The 21,748-nt window shown below is 39.4% G+C and overlaps 1 protein-coding gene across 50 annotated transcripts in view; it reads right to left on the bottom strand.

Annotated features, from left to right (window-relative positions):
• Window positions 1-21,748, bottom strand: part of ANK2 (ankyrin 2) — a 371,495-nt gene that overhangs the window by 6,411 nt on the left and 343,336 nt on the right. For 21 of the 50 annotated variants that reach the window (XM_074867139.1, XM_074867138.1, XM_074867150.1 and 18 more), the window contains 7 exons: window positions 12,595-12,669; window positions 10,348-10,479; window positions 9,682-9,828; window positions 8,095-8,374; window positions 5,416-5,701; window positions 2,974-3,057; window positions 1,178-1,342 (listed from right to left, as the gene is read on the bottom strand). In XM_074867139.1, coding sequence (XP_074723240.1) covers window positions 1,178-1,342; window positions 2,974-3,057; window positions 5,416-5,701; window positions 8,095-8,374; window positions 9,682-9,828; window positions 10,348-10,479; window positions 12,595-12,669 — 1,169 coding nt within the window. Of the gene's footprint in view, window positions 1-1,177; window positions 1,343-2,973; window positions 3,058-3,531; window positions 3,625-5,415; window positions 5,702-8,094; window positions 8,375-9,681; window positions 9,829-10,347; window positions 10,480-12,594; window positions 12,670-14,071; window positions 19,841-21,748 lie in introns of all 50 variants that reach the window. The other 29 variants (XM_074867112.1, XM_074867115.1, XM_074867116.1 and 26 more) reach the window with 3 other exon arrangements.

Genomic DNA, 21,748 nt, shown 5'->3' with positions numbered 1-21,748 from the left:
GTTCAGCAGGAACAGCCCTGGATAATTTATTCTGCTTTATTTATGCTGGCAGGGTGAAAACTGCCAGGAATATTGCCACCCTCCACTGCACCACAGGCTGCCATACCGGCTCACCCGCCAAGGCCACTGGAGTTACACCAGGTAACAAGTGGACCTCTTGCTGTGAGCCCTTGATGTATTCACACAGGTAGTACAAAGTAGTGGTATCGGTCCATATCTTAATTTTAAGATATGCTTCTGAGAAATGAGTCACACTTGTAAAAGTAAGGAACTTTTACAGGAGCAACAGACCAGAATATTAGAATACCACAGGAAAGTGACAAACATGATTTGATTTGGCAAAATACAAATTTCATGTATATGGGTTCCGTATGATAAAGAGTAGCTCTGGTATGATCAACTAACTAAAAACCATTACTTTGTTTTCTTGATACCTTACTCCTAGAGAATTAATTCTGATGATTGATTCTGGCAAGAGAGAATAGCAATTATGTTCTTAGCATTTCTAATGACCGCTTGTTAAACATTGCTTTCAACAGAAGTGCTGCTGAAAGCGAGCCCTATTACTACCTTCTGGCCCTCCGTCACAACCTTAGTTGTGCTGATGCAAATCTCTGTAGGGCTACGTGGTGAACTAAGGCAGGAAAAGACACCTTTTGAGGTTGTTTTTCTTTTTAATTACCTGGTTCTACAAACAGTTTCCATGGAAGTAATACATTTTTTTTAGCCTCTTCAAAGCAAAGAACACACCAGTAAGTTAAAGCTAATATAATTGTATAGCTTTAGAAGGGCTTAGCTGTAGAAACCTAGAGAACATCAGATCATTTCATTACAGCATTCACCAATTTTCTTATTAGAGTGAGAGGTGTAATAACAAATACAGATTTGCCATTTACCTATATGTCATCTTAGTACAAAGCTGCTTTCTTTATGAATTTAGTACTTGTCATAAATCACAGAATCTGTATCCTGACTTATTTTCAGAGAAAACTGCCCTTTTTCCCTGCCTACCCCCTGGCTTTTCCCTGTCTCTATTCTGAGGCCTTTCTGTCTGCAAGAGAACTTTTAAAAGTATCATTCAATACTGAATGTTGTTGGCATAAGTGAGATTAATTACAAAGTATGCTGTTGGTGTACTGCTGCTTTGTACCGCAGCAAAGAAAGTAGAAGATCTGACCTCTGACTGTTCACCATCGCTCTTCAGCACAACCCGTTTTACAACTTTGGAATAGCCATCTCCTTCTTCAACGGTGACAGGTTTTTGTGGTGGTCCTTGCATTAAGACTTCCTCTTTTTCTGTGCCATCTGGAGAAACATATCGCCGGATGATCTTTCTAGTGACCTGAAGGGATGAAATAGAGCTTTGACCCAAAATAATTAACAACAACATATTCCTCCTTATTCTCTATGTAGTATTTTCTACTCAAAGGGCATTTTTTCCTACACAGCAAAACCTACATGGATGGTTCTGTGTTTTAGTCTTTAACACACCTACTCACAAGTACCTGTAGTAAAGCTGCAAGTTGATGCATTCGCCCTACTTAGGCTGCCACACAGCAAAGCTTCCATAAACTTAATTCACAAGTGGGCACAATATAGGTATTGGAATGACTCTCTAAAGCAGTAGTTATTATTAGGAAAAGAGGTGGAGTATTTTAGAGAGAAAACAATACTTTACAACTGCACGAAAACATTTTCAGACTGATATTTTCAGAAAGGCTTCTGAAAGTAAGAGGTTAGCAACTTGGCTAACAAATGCTTAGAACTAGAATCACAGAGGGACTTGGACATCGCATTGTAACACCGATGGTACTAACCACTGCTGAACTAGTGAGCTAGAATTAATCTACTTAAAACACTAATCTGGTGCTTCAGCTTTGTAGGCACTGGCAAGCCAAACAAAAAGGAGCAGAAGACAATTACAGGGTTCAAGATGTGATAAATTTCTCAGGAGAATGGGTATGCTTCCCTCTGTGGATGACCTGGAGCTTTACATTTTTGTATACCTTCCCAGCCCCTTTTGACAAGGCAACACTAAGCAGTTACCTCCTGCTTTGTCCAACAGCTTATTTGCTGCAGTGCTCAATCAGACTGGGTCACCTACATTTAAGAGTCACAGAGTTGGGGGTGTAGTGCCCTCCTGGGCACAGACCTACCCAGAAGAATACAGTCATGCTCACTCTTGCACAACATGCCCAGGAATGTTTGGCTGAGGTTGTTTGTTTTAATCTGAATTCAAGCAGCTTCTGCAGAGATGCTATCCAGCTGAGGGTCTATGATGTCTTCTTGGGAGACAGAAGATGGAGTTTGCCACCAAGCAGAATTCAGCCAAGTCCTAGACCAATTCTCTAAGCACTAAGTTGTCAGATAAAGCAAGGAGCACGGAAGTTCCGCTCCCATGCTGTGCAGAAGTCACTTTTGTAAGCATGGTCTGAAAATGTTTATTTTATGAGGCCACTACACAAATAAGTACTTCCTATATTTGTGCCATAAAAACTGAACTGGATGTACATATACAGAAATTTAGGAACCTGATCAGGCACAGCTGAGTGGAAATTTTGAAGATGTAAAGTCTGGATTTAGATGACTCTTGCAGACCCAGCCCTCTGGTAGTTTCATTAATACCAGCAAACATGATTTTAGATAAAATTGTGGTGGTGTGGGTCTCTTCTTGCTTTTTACAAGAACTTTTTCTCAGACGTGGATCTATGCAGAATTTTCATTGGCTTTAAGTGGGAAAATTAACAAAATATGTCATATTAAGTTATAAACTGTAACACAGAATAATCTTGCAAATCAAAATAGTTCTTCAAACATTTGAAATCTCTCATGAACAGAAATTCTGGTCCCTTCCAAGCTCTACTCTGGAAAATCATGCCCCTTCACAAAAGAAAATTTGGCATGTATGTCGATGTGTTTATCCTTCCTTTTATAGGACAGTAAGAAGGTAGCAAAGGGCATAACTGACAGTACCTTCTTTACCACTGTGTGGCCATGTTCATCTGTATATTGCTCTTCTGTGACTGTTTCTGGTGGCATTTCAGGCATACTATCAGCCTGTACGACAAAGAACAAAGTTTTATGAAGCAAGGCCTTCATCTAGGTAACTTTAAATAAGCAATTTTTAAGTTGGTTAATTGGTTAAAGAATGAAAAAAAGAAAATTGAGAAATGTTAGAAAAAAAACATCTGTTCTGCAAATAAGTACTTAGGAAGGCATGCAAAGAAAAGTTATGCCACGATGGACAGGCAAATATATGTCAGTTGACTGCGTTGCGTATGGGGCTGAGAAGTCTTCATCCTCCTCCATCTAATGGAGGCATCTAATGCAATTTAGAGTTGGGTTAGCAGATTACTATAATCCTCCCTTCAAGAAAAGGTATGGGAATGGCTTTTCCAATGGCCATGCATTATTTGGGAGCAATCCAGCTTCAGGCTCGATGCCAGCCAAGCGGCTGTCTCTGCAGCACGCCTAGAGGTGTCACCAGGGCCTAGTCACCACAGGCACATGCCATCGCTCCACACTCAGTACCTGAATAATCACCCGGCGACGAACAACCCTGGTAGTGATCATCTCGTCCTCGTCCGAGCTGGTCTCCAGCCCACCTAACTCCTCTGCTAACTCCTAGTGGAAGCATGGAAGCAGTGCTCTGTTGTATGTGGTACTAGCAGTACTCACAGGTTCTGTCTTGTTTTTATCTAAAACCATCCTCACTTCTGAAAATTTTTGCTTTCAGGATTTTGGCCTCTTACCTGACTTTAACCTGTGAAGCACTGATGCGGGGTGGGAGGCTTTGGCCACTTGACTATCATTAGCTGTTCATTAGCATATTGAAAAAAGAAGGATGAATCTTTGTGGTACCAATCCTACAGGATGGTCTTAGTGCTCTTAAGGTTGCCAGTAACAAGCCTGAAATTTGTGGCATGACATTGTTACAGGTGGACTAGAAGGTATTACTAACACCAACTCTGGAATTCATACATATTGCATATGGTTTCTTCTGTAATTACACAGAAAATTACAGGAAGGCCTTTTAATCCTCCCTACTGGGAAGTACGCAGTGCAGCATCTAGACACTAGAAGTAAACAGTTTTAACTAGAGGACAACGTATCAATAGCCTTGGCACTGGAAAGATCAACAAAAATTAGTAACAAGTGTTGAAGTTGTTCTCTCTCCTGCACAGGGAAGAATTGAAAATTTAAATGAAGAGGTCAGAAGGTAAAGAGAAGCTGAAAAGAACTACCTGGGAAATATCAACAGTATAAAAACATAAAGGGGAAAATAAATAAGGAGGAGTGTTTCTTTTTGGTGGTGCTGGTTGTTCTTGTTTTACTTTAATAAAAGAACAGGAGGGAAAAAGTACCTTATCCTTGAGGGCAGCCTTTCCTACAGCACCCACTGCATTGAGTCCTACTGTAGCTAATCTTTCAACATCTGACTTATCCTACACATTTTATATCCAACGTTTTTCTGAGATCCCAGAGGCAGAGCTCTGAAACTCCATTCTAGAGTTGGTACATTTGGCAACATGAACAGCAAAGAAAGAAGAGCCTGTTTCTAGATAAATGTCAAAACAGGAAACAATTTCTGCTTAAGTAAAACTGTGCTTTCTCTGCTCTAACTTCACTGATAAAACTAATTTCCTGGCCAGTTATGCCTTCTCCTTTTCTTCCACTTAGAACAGGCAAAGAAAGCCGTTTATTCTGTTTATGTGCCAATTTAAATTCCCCACTAAAAGCTATATAGTTCCTTTCTTTCATTGCCTCTTGACATCTTCCCCTCTCCAAACACTGCAATAAGGTTCCTTTGTCTTACACAACCCATGACCTACCTCACATAGTTTTTGTTCTTCTCTTCCACCTCCTGTCTCCATTTCTCTTCACTGCCTGCATGCTACATAAACACCATTCTCAAGTTCTTTTCTTCCAGCACATCCTTAGTATTCTACAACGTGCATCCTGCCACCTCTTTTCCACCTCAATAACTCTACAGTGTTTTTCGTGTTGTTATTCATGCTGCTCTGGGCTAGTTTTGCCTTTCTTCGCAAGCTTCTAACGTTATTACTTTGTCTTTCATTACATCTGGTTTTCAGCTTTTGGTTTGTTTCTGCACCTGCTACTTGCACTAATTCTCTCTCACATGCACGGATGTAACTGTCACAGACCAAGGGACAAGTAAGGGTAACAGAACCAGAATTACAGTCCAGACTTTAGGATCTGGGTTTTACTTCAGCTTTGAAAACCTCTATACAAATTACTACTGCTGTCCCTTACAACTACAGAGGAAAAGAGAAAAGACTCAGTTGCAGATGGGGATTAATTAGGCCAATTAAAAATACTCTCATTTTAAGGTATGAGTGAGACATAAAACTTGTTCTTTCGTGTCAATTACTTTGAGACACAGTTGTTGCTTACCTTTTCTAAAGATTCCTCTTCATAGCTTCTTCCAAACTTTTCTGCCTGCTCATCAGTTGACTCCACTATCACTAGACTAGTTCTCCTTGGCGAGAGGTCATCCTGGTGGAGTCGGGGGTCCTCAGGCTCTTGGATGATGGGAGAGTCACCTCGCTGAGCAGGTGATGGGGGCTGTGGGGATGGTTTTCCTCTCTCTTCCTTTGCCGCACTGAAGTGTGCAGATTTTTCGCTTGCTGCTTTTCCAGTTATTGATGCTGTAGACTGCTCTGTTCCTGGAGTTGCGAAGCTGTGAATTACAGGTTCAAAGGAAGTTACTACCATGCGGTGCTTTCCAATTTCCACAAATGGAACATTCTGCACTGATTAAATATTATGTTGTCTGTCATCTAGCAAAGCCTAGAAATAACTGAATCTCCTTGACAGTAACTATAGAGCAGTAACTATAGGCTAGGAATCCTTCTCATCTTCCCAACCCAAGAAAATCTCCAAATGGATGTCCAAATGTTGCACCCAGTTCCGCAAAACTTGGTCTTTGTGGAGGATTTATGTGAGCTTTGCTGTCACTTGTGCCCTCACTAATCTATGTGTTACCTATTTTTGGGGGAGGAAGGAGACTTGATTACTGCAGATGGATGTGAAGAAACTATTACTTTAATTACAAGTGATACAGCTGCATGTCAGGAGAGACCAACTTTCACATAGAATTCTGGAGCTTTACCAAACATATTTAGTAGACTATCTTATTTTGTTTGTAATGTTATTTTCACTGTTGAACATTGCTATGATTTAATTGGTGCCAGAAGTTATTTAAACATATTATTAGATCCATTACTATGTAATGTATATAAAGATAAAATGTATATTAAAGCATACGTACACACAGTATTTTTCTGTTGCAAATGTGTGAATAATAGTGACTTCAGATCTTAAGCTAACTCTTGTCTGAGTTTTATCAACCTTACAACCTTGTAACTCTCATGCTAGCTTGAAAAGGTTACTTCTGATTTGCACTAGTTGTGAAAACATTACCCGCTTTGCCACCTGGAATCTTCTTTTGAGGTTGACTTTTCCCTTTTCATGTATATCGGTAAAAAGAAAAAAAGACAACTATATCAAAACTGGTGGAATTACATCTGGAAAAGTTGTAAGCCTGCAGAAATTAAATTTTCCATTTTTAAAACTTCCGAGATGTTTTGGAGCTAGGATCTACATGCTTGCTTTTTTTCCTTCTTATCCTAAACTGAGGAAATTGTTAAATTTTAACAATAAGAGTGCAGATTCCCTTCTCCATAACCATTCCCATGAGTAGATAACACTAATAACAACAGTAACAGAATAACTCACATGAATATGGTTTTTTGCTGATACAAGTTGGGTTTTGACAATTTGTTTTGCTTCCTCAACTACCACCACTTGAAACAATTGTGTTCTAAAGTAAGAAAATACTTCACTGTAGTACAAGTTAAATGGTATTGATCCAGCCTTTTTCCCATTCACCAGGCTATACGTATTAGTGCATAATTCTTCTTAGTATGTGTTCCTGATAGGTTATTTAAATCTAGCCCAATTTTCCTCCTAGTTCAAGCTAGACATGAAACATAGTGATATTCCCCTATCATCACTACTTTTGTTTAGTATTGACAATACTGTCTCAAATATATTCTCTATTTCTCAAAAACATTAATTTCCTCATGCCAGTCATTAGGAAGCATTGGTATTTTTGTCTATCAGTGTGCAATGTAAGTCCTCTACCTCTGATGCTGTTTTCTGTCTCCCACACTCTCTCCTGGGTGTAAAGCATATCTTGAGCAAAAGAATCCCCAAGACAGCATTTGCTGGACTCAGCTGCACCTTGACTGTTCTGAGCTGCATCTCCACATCAAAGCTAATCACTCCCAGGAAAATCACTTCTTTGGAAGGGGACCCTTGATACACTGCCAGCCTATGAACACCTGCATGGAGTTCTCAGCATAGGCACACAATTAGGGATGGTGGGAAGAAAGCAAGCTGATCCTTTTCAAGTTCCTTTCCAAGTGGAACTAACCGCACTGACAGCCCCAAATCAGAATGCAAAGCTTTGCTATGTAGGTCTTCTAAATCTATACTTTATCATGTGGTGTTCCCTTGAGTACTTTTGTCCTGTTTTATAAAACCCCATCTCTGTTCCTGTCTTGTTTGTATAAAACCCTGTGTCTGTTCCTTTGGCCATCTGCAATTTACGTTTAAAAATATAGTTCCTAATATGTGGTTATGTGTTTTATAAGTAATGATTAAGTTGGAAAATTTTTGCCTCAACTGAAAAAGCCATCCTGAAGTTGAAGAAATGCCCCTCTAGGGTTAATTTCATTAAGTTTAACATTACTTGCCATCTAACATATGAAAAATATACACAGTTTGCAGAAAAACCCCTCTACATTACCTCTCTTTTCTTTCATATGTACCAGACTAGATTATTGCTTTGTGTTCACAGTGACAAACTGACTTTCCTAATCTTTAAGGCTTCCTCCACATGGATTAAAGAGTCAAACCCTGCAGTAGGAACTAATGAACTGGTACGCACAATTGGAGGAGAAGTCTACTGAGTTCATATGTTTCAAAGAAAACTGTAAAATCCTCTTATTACACAGAGAAGAGATAATCCCCTCCACATAGGTTTCATTCTGGTCTTCCGACACTTACAAATTTTCATGTTGTGAAGCAGATGGTTTTTCTGGCACATCTTGGGGTTTCCCTGAGAATTCAGCTTCTACTTGTTCCTTAGGTGCTTGTCTCAGGAGCTCAGCCATTGGTACTTCTGCCTCACTCCTGGGAGTACTGTCCTGGAAAGGAGAATAACTGACAGACACGTCTTCCTCAGAGACAATAGGAGGATGTTCAGTTGGCTCACTGTCTTTAGATATTCTATGTTGTTCTTGCTTATGTCTTGAACTGTACAGTTCTTCTTGCAGTGCAGAAAACCCTTTAAAAAAACAGAGAGATGAGAAATACCATTACACATCTTACTAGAATGCAGAAAGTCCTTTTCATTCCCATGTGCATTTAAAATCCCTGGACGGAACACATTACCTGAGATTTTTAGACATCTTGAGTGGGAGAGGATACAACCTCTCTAAGTAGCTGAAGGAACACTGGATTACCACTACTATTGCCAAATAATGAATCTTGACAGTAACAGGCAAAATAAATTTTACCCAGAAGTTTCCCTAGAGTAATTAATCTTGAAACCCTCAAAGTATGAAAGAATATTCACAACAGGATTTTTTCCAGCAGATTAGGATAGGTTTTAGGAACCTTTTTCCCCCCCGTTCATTATTTATCTGCTTATGGAAAAAATAATTACACAAGTATGGACAAAGAAATTCATACAGGACTAGGTGCAAGAACTAGCTGATTTATGTGCTTCAAGGCATATAAATGCATCCAGCCACCCCCAACCCCTAATCTCAAAGCAAGGGCTCTCATTCTGTAAAAACTGTAAAATAACGTATGTGTTTCTGTTCCATGGGCTACAAATCCCAAGCTTGGGCTTTTGTTCTTCCTTACTAGCCACATTTTCTAGGAACCTATTGAACTCTGAATTTGAGCTGGACATGGAGGTTAATGTTCTAAAACTAATCAGTTGTGGTGTTAGAATGCTAATTATATCAAACAACCTTCTATTCCTACATTCTCTCAAAGATGGGACGTTTGCAGCTGTCAAATACTTTACCAAGCTACCAGTTCAATACTAAGTTAAGGATGTAAAAGTATCGCTTCTAGAAAAGAGAATTTTATTTCCCATAATTTGGAGGTGTTTCTTTAGTTTACAACCATTGATCTTATCTACTGAACTTTTAAATTTATGAAATCCCGCTGCATCATAGCAGAATTACAATATCCCAGATACTTGAATCCAAAAGTTTTTTCAAAGCATGGAGTAGTTTTCCTTTTGGTCAAATCTTGGTCAAATCCAAATGCAACCTTCTTAACTTCTGTGAAAGTATTTGTATAAGCAAAAAATCAAGCTGGGCATAAGCATTTGCAGTAGTTTCTGACAACGTTCCCTTACTTGCTTTATAAGAATCGGCTAATGCAGGGATCTTATACCTGGGGACACAGTGACCTGTGTGATGTCATGCTTGCATTCATCCATCTTACTTGTGTTTTCAAAATGAGATTCTAGCGCTCAGTCATCAGAGTTAACAGATTATCCTAGTCAAACATGTCAGAACAGAGGCGAGTGCTTAAATGAGGTAACCTGGGCAGCCTGGGTCAGGAGACATTTACCTTCACTGTGGTCCAATCCTATTGTTTGTTCAATTTCTGTGTACGTGCGAGTGCCGCGGACCTGCATGGAGTCTATGCCGCTGGTCTCCATTAGGTGAACAATATCCATTCGGTTGATTTTTGTAAGACATTGGGTAAGATTTGTATCTGTGGCATTAGAACAACACCATGTAGCTGCGTTAAGAATTTCACATGCTCTCTTCCCTTCTGTTTTCCATATGAAGGACATATATAGGATACTGAGCAATATAATATCATATATAAAATACAGATGTGTTTAGAAGCATTGCTATGTAAAATCTAAAATTAACTGAAGGGCTGTCTATAAAAATTACCACTCAATTTTGTTTTTTCCTTTAACACATTTGTTTACTTTCCCCAAACATTTTTCAGTTTAGGAAAAAGAGGCCTCAGTGGTTTTCCAGTCTGTTTTGCTATAAGATGTTCTGCCTTGCCCTCAAGTGAACAAGATTAAACTACTTTCTCTGAGAATCCTATGATACGCTATGCTATACAGACAAGCTTAAAAAAAATTAAGTGCCATCTATGGTCATTCTTTCTATAGCCTAAATTTTATCTAAATTTTCTTTTTGTGATTATAAGACACATCTGTCACCTAAGCTAGCAAATTTGAGACAGTTATATGTACTATAAGTGGAAACAAACCTGTTGCGTGTTTCCCATCCCTTTCAAGCCAGTATTTGAGGAGTGCATGGCTCTGGTCTTGAAGTGAATTAGGATTTTCAATTCGGATCTGGTGAATTTGCTCTTCTGTGAAATCCAGCTCTCTTGCTAGCTCTGAAAAAGAAATCTATCTCTGTAAAGATGTCTCTTTTTCCCTGCCTTACATCTATCTTATGGCTGTCAGCAGCAAAGTAGATTTCAAACTTTTCTGAAACCAAATTCTCTTTGCTTCTATGTACCTTATGTCATATTTAGAGACATTGTTAAACAGTAAGTTCTCGCAAAGACAGAAATGCATTATGTATAGAAATGATGGGCCTGCGTGAGCTTTTATTTTTTATGTCTACCATTCCTAGTTCTCAGGGCACACCACCACTGACAAAATTTAGCAATGACAAGCTATCAAATAGAGTGCAGTTGCAGAAACAGCACATGAGCAGATAGAAATATTTCTAGCTACAGAGCACCATGCTCAGCAGATTCTACCCTCTGAAACATTGAATATTTCAGAAACTTTGATCAAAATCTAGTAAAAGAATTAATTTTAAGTAATAGCACTTTCTAGGGCTAGATTAAAGCATAATATTTCTACTCCCCTGGACTTGTTTCATTCAAAGAAAAGTAAATGTCTACTAATTACAGTTGAAAGCCAAAACCTGAAAATGTGAAACTAAGAATAACTGATGTCTTTCTGATGTAGCATAGGGTCAAGACTGCAGTCCAGAAAAGGGAAATGGTTTAATTATCTGTAACATCTTTATTGTATCCAGAACCAAAAGCATCTTTCTGCCATCACTAAAATAAGATGCAACCATTGAAACAGGTCATAAAATGAGTTAAAGCCATGGAGAATTTGTGAGATTCCTACTGTTATTCCTGGTCTCCAGATTTCTGCTTCTTTCACAAAGAAGGATTCACATTCTATTCCATTGTCATGCTACAGTGGTATGGACTTGATTTTGAAGGGTGTCATGTTTTTAATCCCAAACCCCAGATAACCTTATTTCCAGGCCGGCTTGAAAACTGGTACAACGGTAAACTTCAGCAAATATACAGAAATTACGCATTAGATTCAAATCCTAGGTAATCAAATAAGTTTGAACAAAAATCAATCTTTACCATAATACGACAACAATATTTATGCAGGTGTATTACCCTGCCCTCTCTAAAATGCTATAAAAACATTGTCTATTTGATGAGCATCCATTTTTTTCTAGTTTTGTTTTCAGAACTGTCTGTTCATTTTCATAAAATTTTCAGCAGTTTCCTAATCTGTTACATTGCACAGGTCCAAGTCCTACTGATTTCAAGATAATCCATGTTGGGATGAGTGACATACGCTCCCAGTCTTCTCTATGGATTGAAATAGAGGACAGGAAAGGAAAAGGTAACATAAGCAAAAGTATCAGTGATATTTTGCATACACTCTGAAGATGATTATAAAAACAGTGTAGAGCACAACTTTCGTTATTAAGGAGTTAACATTTTTTTCTCTGGTATACAACTCTTCTTTAACTCCTAGAGCCTTGCTTATTTTCAGGAGTGTGGTACTGCTCTAGGCATAGATGCAAAAAAGCGTAGACCTGATTTAACCTTTTTGGTAGCAATTTTTTGTTGGATTGCACAGTTTGACATAGCATTGAGATTTCTGCACAGCTCTTTTTCTTTGTAAACACTTGTAGCTGATTTTCAGTGACACACATCTGCATCTCATTCAGTGTTACTTCTGCTTGTACCCAGTAAACTTAATTGTCTCAGATCTATTAAATCAACACTATTAAAATGATTGCTACAAAGAGGTCCCTTTTTATCCTTTTTTCCTCAGCACAGTTCTGTAGAAAAGAAGCTGATGTCATTTATCCCCATAGTGGTCTTCCAGCTCAGGAGTTCCAGAACAGAGATGATGTTTATTCATGTATTCATTTAACTTCTAGCCAGAGTTGTTGCGTTTTGCACGAAAAGAGTAGGGTAACATATGCCAGCTCTTTATCACTCTCTCATCCTAGGGGCTTTCCCTCTGGAGATGCCACAGCAAGTGCCAAGGCTTTACCTCTGCATCTGAGTTCTTACCTAATAGGCTATAGGAATCTTAGTAACCAGAAGACAGTAAGGTACTGAAGTATTTCTATAAAACATCTTTAGATAATCAGGAAATCATCTGAAAGAATCAGCAAAGAAGTGAGAAAGAATGCTCCCCTCCTTTCTGTCTGGAGTAGACATGCATTTTACCTGTCCAGCTGAATCCAAGATGATCAGCAATGTGGGCCAGTCTTTCCTCTGTCCTTTCCGGATCATCCTGTTGATCTAAAGGTCAAAGAGAGCCACAAGTTGCCTTTTACAAGTTAAAAACCATTTTCATAGCTGATATAGCCCAAGAAGGGAAAGTGGGTTTTTTCTAACTACTGTAATCTCAATGTGGAGAGGCTGTTACAACTGGGTAACTAAAGTGAGGACTCTAAATCTCCAGGTTAAGAAAAAAAAGCTTGATTTTTCAAAAAGCACAGAACTATCTGCATTTTCCATTTGAAAATCAGGCTTTCATGTGAAAATCTAAACAAGGACTAAGTGCCTACTGTGCCTACTGTCCTATTATGGCCAAGCATTTTATTCTAAAACTTCATTCTAACATTAAATTGAAGACTTCAACTAAGTCAAGAGCCATAAATTTCCATGCCTCCTTAGTAAATGCCAAGGTTGAAAAATTCATCTGGACTGGTGCTTCTAATTATGTTCCTTCTGTTGTAGGGAAAGTTTTGTTCAAACAGTCCCTATAGCACTTCATATTTTGGTTTGCATTTGAGATATTGTTAAAATTTAAGTGTCTGACCCTTTCAACTAGGAAGTGATACAAAGTACTTCCAATGAAGGCAAGGAAAAATCAGATGTTCATTTGCCAGTCTTCATTCATTTCAATAACAGTGAGACTGACTGTTCTTCCCATCCCCAAAGCTAATTTGGGGATGGCAGAATTTGAGTTTTGATTTTCCCTGAATGCACACATGGATTGCAATATCTCAGATTCAGAAAATTGCTTAGGGTTAATGATATATGCATGTTTCATTTTAGCTATTGGATTTCCATCATGGCTACTTAGTATAGTACACAAGTAGGTGAGAGGAAAACCAACCACCAGAAAACTTGTACTAAAGCTACTGGTGACACTGAATTTTCTTGAGACACAGATCGTCAAAAAAAGGAACATGAAAAATTTAACTGTTTAAAACTTCTGCAGATTTCTTTGTGTAACAACTCAAAAGAAAATGCATTTGCTTTTCTCGGTTTCAATCAATGCTCAAATATGTCATTATTAGTAAAAATTAGTTGTTAAAAATAGGGCCAGGGAAAGCCAAAAGCCAAAATGTGCATGACCTAAGCAATCAGTTTAATGGTAAAACAATAGATATTTTTAGAAGTGTTTTGGTTTATTAAGGTAACACTTCCCATAAGCATTCATGGTTTACAATCTTGAGATTGTTTCACAGACAAGAAAAACACAGACACAACACAAAAAACCAAACACAGCTCACAGGGGGGAAAAAATACACAACTAACTACCAAAAGCTTAAAATAAAATGCCACACAGATTACACATGTATACAAACATACATACATACACACACACGCACACACACCAAAGAAAACAAAAAACCAAAAAGTTTAATTCATGACATGCGTCGCACAGGGAATCCCAGTCGTTGGCAAATACCTTCAGCATGGTCATGGACATTTTCATCAGGGATACGTTCAATCTGAGTCTCTACAGACTCATCCCAAATGGGTCTGGTGTCAAAGATGTCTTCAGGAACTGACTGCTGAGTCTCACTGGATGGCACATTTTCAATAACTGAAACTTCTAGGGCGCTACTGCTTTCATCATCTGAAACTAATTCTTGTTCTCTCTCTGACTGCGTGAGTCTTTCCACTAATTTAGAAGCTTCATCACTAATTTCTTCAAAGAATTCTATGGAGTTTTTGTAAAGGTCAAAAAAATGTTCCTTACTTTCTTTTGTGGGACTAAAACCACTGCGAGAGGCTGTAGTGCTTCTGCTTTTAACTGGCAACCGTGACGAGAATACCTTGGGTCTTGCTGCTGTTGCCTCATCTGAGTCTAGCTCAAGGTTCATCTCTCTCTCCCTCTCCCTGGTCTCTGCTTCTGCCTCAGCGTAACTCCTAGCTTTTATTGAACGTTTAGTCTTTGGGTCCATGGGAATACTTGCATCAGATTCAGATTTACTTCGGTTATCTTGTTTCATAGGTAGTTTGCTTGTCACGTCAAGAGCTTTGGGTGACTCTAGCTTGCGTACAGATGTGTCTGTGTATGTATATTGTTGTTCAGCTTTTTGGAAAGCTGCTTTGACAGGAATTTTAGACTTTGGTTTTGCTTGGTCATCTTTTCCTTCACACTGCAAACTGTCTAGGAAGCCGTCTGCGGGAAGGCTCTCATTTTCTGATTGTTGCAAGGATTGCAATGCAGCAGCAGCTGTTCTTACAGGAATTTTGGATTTGCTTTCACAAGAAGGCACTCTCTCCATTAGAGCAGTGGGGATTTCAATCACAGATCTCTGTTCCTCTGGTGAAGAGTCTGGGGACTCATCACCCTGTTCAGAACAAACTGATCTAGTGACTTTGGAAAAATCTAATTCATCTTCTACTACAGACAACTCAGGAGAGATAGGGCAAGGCACCTGACTGCTATCAACCATGTCAGTCTCCATTCTGGAGAGGGGCTCAGCTTCAGAGGCAGCACTTTCTTTCTTTGGTGATTTTGAAGAAGCTGAAATACCCATTTTAATTGGAATTCTGGATTTAAGATCAGCTTTTGTGGTGCCTATGCTGACACCTTCATCTGTCACATCTTCTGATATATCACTAGACTCAGATGCTGGGGGTGAACATTTCAATGTATCTTTTTCTTGTATATCCAAGTCCTCTGATTCTGAAGGTGAAAATGGATCTGGTGAGCTCTTCAGCATAGAAGATTCCACCTCTGCTGCTTCTTTCACTTCTTCAGATAAAGAAACGTCTTCCTGAGGCTGCTGCCCCATTTGGAAGAAGTGAAAGCTTTCATCTGGATAGTTCCTTTTGGTCATGTCAATGGCTCCACTTCTAGTCATTTCAAACAACTTTCCTTCCTGAAAAAGGAAAGGATTTTGTTCACTAAGTGGGGTCCCTTCTTCGGTGGGTGTTCTGGCTGGTGTTGTATCAGGTGTTGTGCCTTGTGATCGCCTGTCTACCATCAACCCAAATATCTTTTGTTCCTCCTCCTTCACCCGAGCTTCAAAAGCTTCATCATCTTCACGTATTTCACTCCACATGTCAGAGTCCACATCCGTTTTGGTGATGACAACTTGACTGCTCAATTTCTCTGTTTCATCTCTTGTATCCTCAAGGGCAGATTCAGCAAACTTTGTGGAATCTGAAGACCCTCGTGACATCTTCTGAAATGCATCCTCTGGTTTTGGCTCTATTTCCATACATACTTCCTCTGAAGAGTGATGTTCACTACCTGTGTCTCTGCTAAGTAAAGCTTCACCAGTCTGATCTTTTCCTTCTTCATCAGAATAGCTTTCCCTAGACAGCAGACTTCTACCAGATCCTACCTTACTTTCAGTGTCAGTAAAGAAATGTTCAGAAGACACATTTTCATAAGGGCTTACTATATAAGGACCACTACTTTCAGCAGCATCTGCTACACAACTTTCAAGTGCCACTGTTTCAGTGGTAAGGGATGAATGCTCTCGTAAGAGTTCCTCAGCATGAGTATCTCTTTGAGATGTTTCAAAATCTGTTTCTGATTTTCCCAAATCACTTCCCAAAGCAGAATGGTCAGTGGTATCATCTTCAGCCAGTTTGCCATCTTGTGGAACAGAGTACTCGGTGGTACTGTGTCCACAAGAACTATCGTCTACTTTCTCAGACACGGCTCCTGTAGGAATGAGATCTGTCTGTGTTAACAAGGCAGTGGCTTTGACATCTTTTTCACCAGTATCATATGGCTGTAGTGTTAGTGAAGACTCAACACGCACTTCTTTTTGAGAACTGTCACTAATGGAATGACACAGAGTACCCCCAGATTGTGTGACTGGGGCACTGGGACTAACTGTCTCGCTGTGATCTGTACTGTCATATTTTGATTCATCAGTTCCTGCTGATACACAACCATCAGAATGACAAGTGCCTGATTCTCTTGTGGAAACCTTATAGCTGCCCCCAGGGATAAGTGGTTCCTCTTTGTCATCTTCTGTTGGCTTTTCCTGTTCTGCTTTAACTGCCCCTATCCTGATAGAGCATTGCTTTGAATCAATGGGTTGAAAACCTGCTTCGTCGGGGCTAGAACTGGAATCGATGCTGGATGGTAGTGGTGAGGGTGGCTGCACTCGGATCACAGGCTCCATTAAGAGCCCTGAGTCAGCTTCCTTTTTTAGCTGAGTCAATTCTGGCTCACTCTCTGAAGAGGAAGAACTTTTTCTAGATTCAGCTGCAGACATCACCACCGTAGGTATATCTTTTTCTTCTACCGCTGTTGACTCTGGTTCTTCACCTTCACATGTAGCTTCTGAATCAGCCACTGCAGAAGATTCCTCTTGCTTACAATCCTTTTTGCAATCTCTCTTCTGTTTTGCTTCTTGTTCTAATTCATCAAACATTTTGATTTTGGTCACCATTTTAAACATCTCCTCTTCAGGGGTGAATCTCTTCTTTGGTTCACTTTCTGAATCATCCTCTGGTTCTTCACTGACTTCAGGGATTGTGGCCGACTTTGGTATGTTTGACAGTGCCTGTGAGTCTGCTGTTTTAGGTGTGATTTCATAGCTAATTTCTTCAGAACTAGGAGTTTCAGGTGAAAGAGGGCTTTTCCCTGAACTCTCCATGAGGGATGTTTGCTCTAGACTGTCATCATCAGCACTTCCCTCAGGGTCACGGAGAATCCTGGAACGCACCGATGCCAGCTCTGGGCAGGTTTCTCCTTTGCCAAGAACAGACTGAAGAGGACCCTGCCCCAAAATACCAGCCTTCACTGTTTGCTCTACAGGGCTACTTTCAAGAGAATCACGGCAGGGAGACTCTTTCATAGGACTGGGCTCCAAAGAATCAGGCGTTTTGTGTGATGAGTTATCTTCTAGCACTGGGCTTGCTTCCAGTGAGTCTTTATGACTTATAGCCAAAGAGTCATCTGCAACTGGGCTAAAGCTTTCACTATCATGGCTAGCAAGTGAAAGTTCCAATTTCTGGGGACTTCTAACCACAACACGGCGTTCACAGGTTATATCTTTTTCTTTCTCTAAAGCTGTGTCATGTGTTTCAGAAGTCTTAGTTAAATGTGCAGTGGTTCTGGATTCTTTATCCCTGCTAGTATCTTCCATAATGGAAGCTGAGCTACTTTCTTTAAGTTTATCAGCCTCTTCAGAGGCTGTGGGTACAAGCTCTTCTGATACATGGTCAGAATGAGACTTACTAGTCTCAGTAACAGCATCTAGCTGTCTTTCAGTAATACCTTTTGCATCTTCCTTTGGAGAGAGTTCCTTCGGAGAACATGTTTCTGCTGTTGTGTGTGCTCTAGCTGCTCCTTTAGCTTCTTCAGTTTGCCCATCTGCTTTCTTTGGTGAGAATGAAAGGCTTTCAGGGCTTGTTTCTGGAGTCTCTGCCAGGCCTTCATGCTTATAACTTTCCTCAGAGCTGATCTGAGGGGTTCCTTCAAGCAGGCTACCTGGAGAATCAGCCACACCTTCATGTTTAAGGCTCTCTGAGCTCCCATCAAAAGCAGCACTTTGCAGAGAAAGAGCAGGAAGGAATCCATCTTTCACATACTCCGTGGGAAAAGCAACACTGAAAGGACTGGTCAGTACTTGCTCCAAGTTCAGCTCTCCCTCCTCTGTCACTGAAAGGTGTCGGAACTGTTGATATTTGTCATTGTCCTCCAGTTCTTCTTTAATGACATCAGAAAAGTCTGTTGAGGTTTTTCTGTCAGGGCTGATCTGGAAGTCAGTATCTCCTTGGTCGTCAGAAGTCCTGCCCTTCGCAACTGATATATCTTTGGCACTTTCATCATCAAATACTGGAGGGAGAGGTTCAGTTGGTTTTTTGCTGCTCCGCTCTTTTACCTGGTCTTTACCTACAGTTTTCTTGGTAATTTCGACAGTAGAAATTTGCATTTTTCCTTTCTTCGATTGCGGCTCTTTCTCTGCTTTTAATATCGTGCTTTGTTTGTCCTTCTGTTTGTCTGTCTTGTGGCTTGATACTCGCCTCGTTTCACTTTGTGAAGAAATTGGTTTTCTCCGGGTTGTTTCCTTCTCAGGGAGCTGTTGCTTCTGTTTGACAGATTTGTGCTCAAACAGTCCAGATATATTCTTGGACGGGTCTTGACCTGACTGGAAGGCTTTCATCAGTTCACGAACTGACATGGTCTCTTCAAGTCTTTCTGTCTTAGAAGAAGGTGAAACAGGTGGTTGTGCTTTGTGTGCTACTGGTTTTTTGACTTGTGCTGGTTTTTTAGAAACCTTTTCGGCAGTGCCCTCTCTTGTTTGAATTCTGACAGGTAGTTTTGACCGTATTTTTTGTTCATCTTCCACTCGTTTCTGTAGAGCTTTAACTTTATCTTTTATTGAGCCAATAGGAGTTTCCTCTATAACAGGGGATACAGCTTTAGCCTCAGGAGCAGCTGTCAGTGTTAGGCCAGGTTCCTCACCTCGTGACTCATCTGAAGTGAGCTTTGTTAGTCCTGGTCGTTCCTCACTGCTGTGCATCTTGCCTTCCTTTTGCTTTTGCTTGTCTCTTAATTTTGTCCTAACTGGTTTTTTAATTTCTAAGGCTGGCTTGTGTTGCTCCTGTGGACTTAGTTTTTCAGTTGTTGAAGATTGTTGTCCTTCTTTTTCAGAATCCCTGCTTATTACTACAGCTTCAAATCTTTCTTCTACTACATCTTCTTGTAAGGCTGGTGGCTGTACCTCATGAAGAGAAACATATGTTTTTAAATCCTCTGTAAGGTAATCTACCATTCCCGTCATGTCTGGCTTCTCCATTTTTGTTGTCCCTTTGTCTACCCTGACTTCTACACAGGTAGGTTCAGTGACTTCTAAAGGAGCATTTCTTCTGGCCTCTTCAATTTCTTCGTCACTGACAATGACCCATTCTTCTTCTACAAGTTCTTGTTTGGAATCGGACTTCTGCAAAACATGTTCTTCTCTGGTATAGGATCCACCTCTCAGAATTTCATTTACTTTTTCTAAGTCTTCTTTCACTCTCTCAACTATTTCAAAAGGCTCTCCTGGCTCTTCTTCAGTGGGTTTTCCAAGATCTTTCACTTTAATGGAGCCTGATTTATCAGAAGAGTCAGTTGTCAAGATGGCAGTCATTTTGATCAAATCTTGTTTCATCTCAGAAACTTCAGACAACAGGTCTGGACTGGCTAGTACAGGGACTTCATTAACCAGATGGCTTTTCAGGATAGATGTTTCTGTAGATTCTGTCTCGTCATCTTTGATGCGAATGAAAAACATTGAAAGTAAAATGGAAATCAAAAATAGAGATTGGAAAATAATCAGGACTGAAAATGACAGTCTTTGGTTGCAGTGGTAGGAAGGTCAACAAAATGGGCCGGGAATGGTGGATCCACAAGATCTGAGGGTACAAGAGCAAAGCAAAGCTAACGGGGGGGGGGGAAAAAAAAAACAACAAAAAACCAAACAAAAAAAAAAAACTGAAAAGGAAAATGGCAGGAAATAACTTGCTTAACTTTATCAATATAGCACAATCACACATACATTGTCAAAGCTGTAACAAACCAAATCAGGACACCACTAAAAAAACTCAAAACAACAACAACAAAATTTAAAATTAAAAACGGAACACAGTGAAGTTACACAAAGATAGGCATCTCAAGATTGTTCAGATGTTACAGATCAATGTTCAAATAAAAACAAACAAGAAAAAAGGGGGAAAGCATTAGAACTGATTGAAAGTCGATTTCCTCTAAGAGAAAGCCAGTGTTAGCAAACTGTCAGAATAACATCGGGTTAACATTTTTTTTTTCTTAATGACCAAAATAAAAAGTTAAAAGTAATTCTGCAGTAATCTAAAATATGATCAAATATGTAGAGATCTGAATCAGCTGCAAACCGGCATTTCATCTAAGGGGATTTCACACCTAAACAATGAAACAAACATTCTTTTGTTTTAAGAGGCATGGTCCTTTCCTTGGAACATCCTCATTGACAACTAATGAATTGACTGAGGAAAAAGAAGACAGAGAAGAAAAGGAGAGATAGTAAGAAAAAAACTGTGAATCAACTTAGAAGTGATTTCAAAGTTTTAAAAATGTAATGTATGGCAACCAAAAATCAGAGACAGTCACACTAGACACATACATACAATTCATGTAAGGCAAGTTATTTCCATGCAAAGCAAAGGTGTTGCAAATGCTACTGGGTATGTAGCTTCAGTTAAAAAACAATAGCTTGAAAAATTAATCATATAAATTAAAGATACATGAAAATATTGTAAAACATACTGTGGTGAAATATTTGTCTAATCTGTGCAACCAATATACAGTAAACTGGATGTAGGTAATTCCCATGATGCCATAACTGCCTACTGGGAATATTTAATTTCAGGAGGGACTACTAGAAAATGTATATTGAACAGAATAAAACATTGGAGGACTGAAGCAAGTTATGAACAGAATACAATGCTTAGAAATTATAATTGCACATTTTTCTTTTAAAGGGAGTACACCACATAAAACTTGACACATTTCTGCACCCCAGTCTAAAACTCAAAGTAGTAATGCAAATGAGGAGAACCTAAGCAATACATAATTATCTGTATTCTTTGTTAAAAATATCCATTTTGCTACACTGTTCTCTTGTGTGTAATGAATGCTAAATGTTTGTGCTGTACATTAATTATAAGCAAATTGCTGGGGGTGATTTTGATGCTGAAAACTGGGTGCTTTGGTGTTGCAGTTGTTCATGTGAACTGTCTAGTGCATACTGAAATGCTACCTAGTAATTGTGTGGATTTGTAATATGTATTTTCATAAATGTTAAATGGGTGACTACCTCAATGGCCAAAAAGTCAAGTTAATTAGCCCAAAGCAAAGAAACTCCAGTGGGAAATAAAATGCAAGTACTATCCAAACAGAGCATGGCTGTTAGCTGGTGTTGGTATTCTCTGGGGCCTAGCTAGTTAGCAGAGGGCAAAAGCAATGGTAGAATTACTGCTAGAGAAAAGTAAGAGAACTCCTAAACTGTCAAGAATGGTCAAGAGCTGTCAGTAAATGTAGCCAGTAGATTGCAGGATAGGCAGTGCAGTCATTAACATCCTAAATTGGTGCTCTTCCCTGCCATGTTACAGGCTTTTGGCTATGATGTGGTTGGCCTCCCTC

The sequence above is a fragment of the Strix uralensis genome, chromosome 4 (assembly GCF_047716275.1).
Source record: "Strix uralensis isolate ZFMK-TIS-50842 chromosome 4, bStrUra1, whole genome shotgun sequence".
Classification (NCBI taxonomy): Eukaryota; Metazoa; Chordata; class Aves; order Strigiformes; family Strigidae; genus Strix; species Strix uralensis.
Note: the sequence above shows the minus strand (reverse complement) of the source record. Positions and strands in the feature narration are given on the sequence as shown.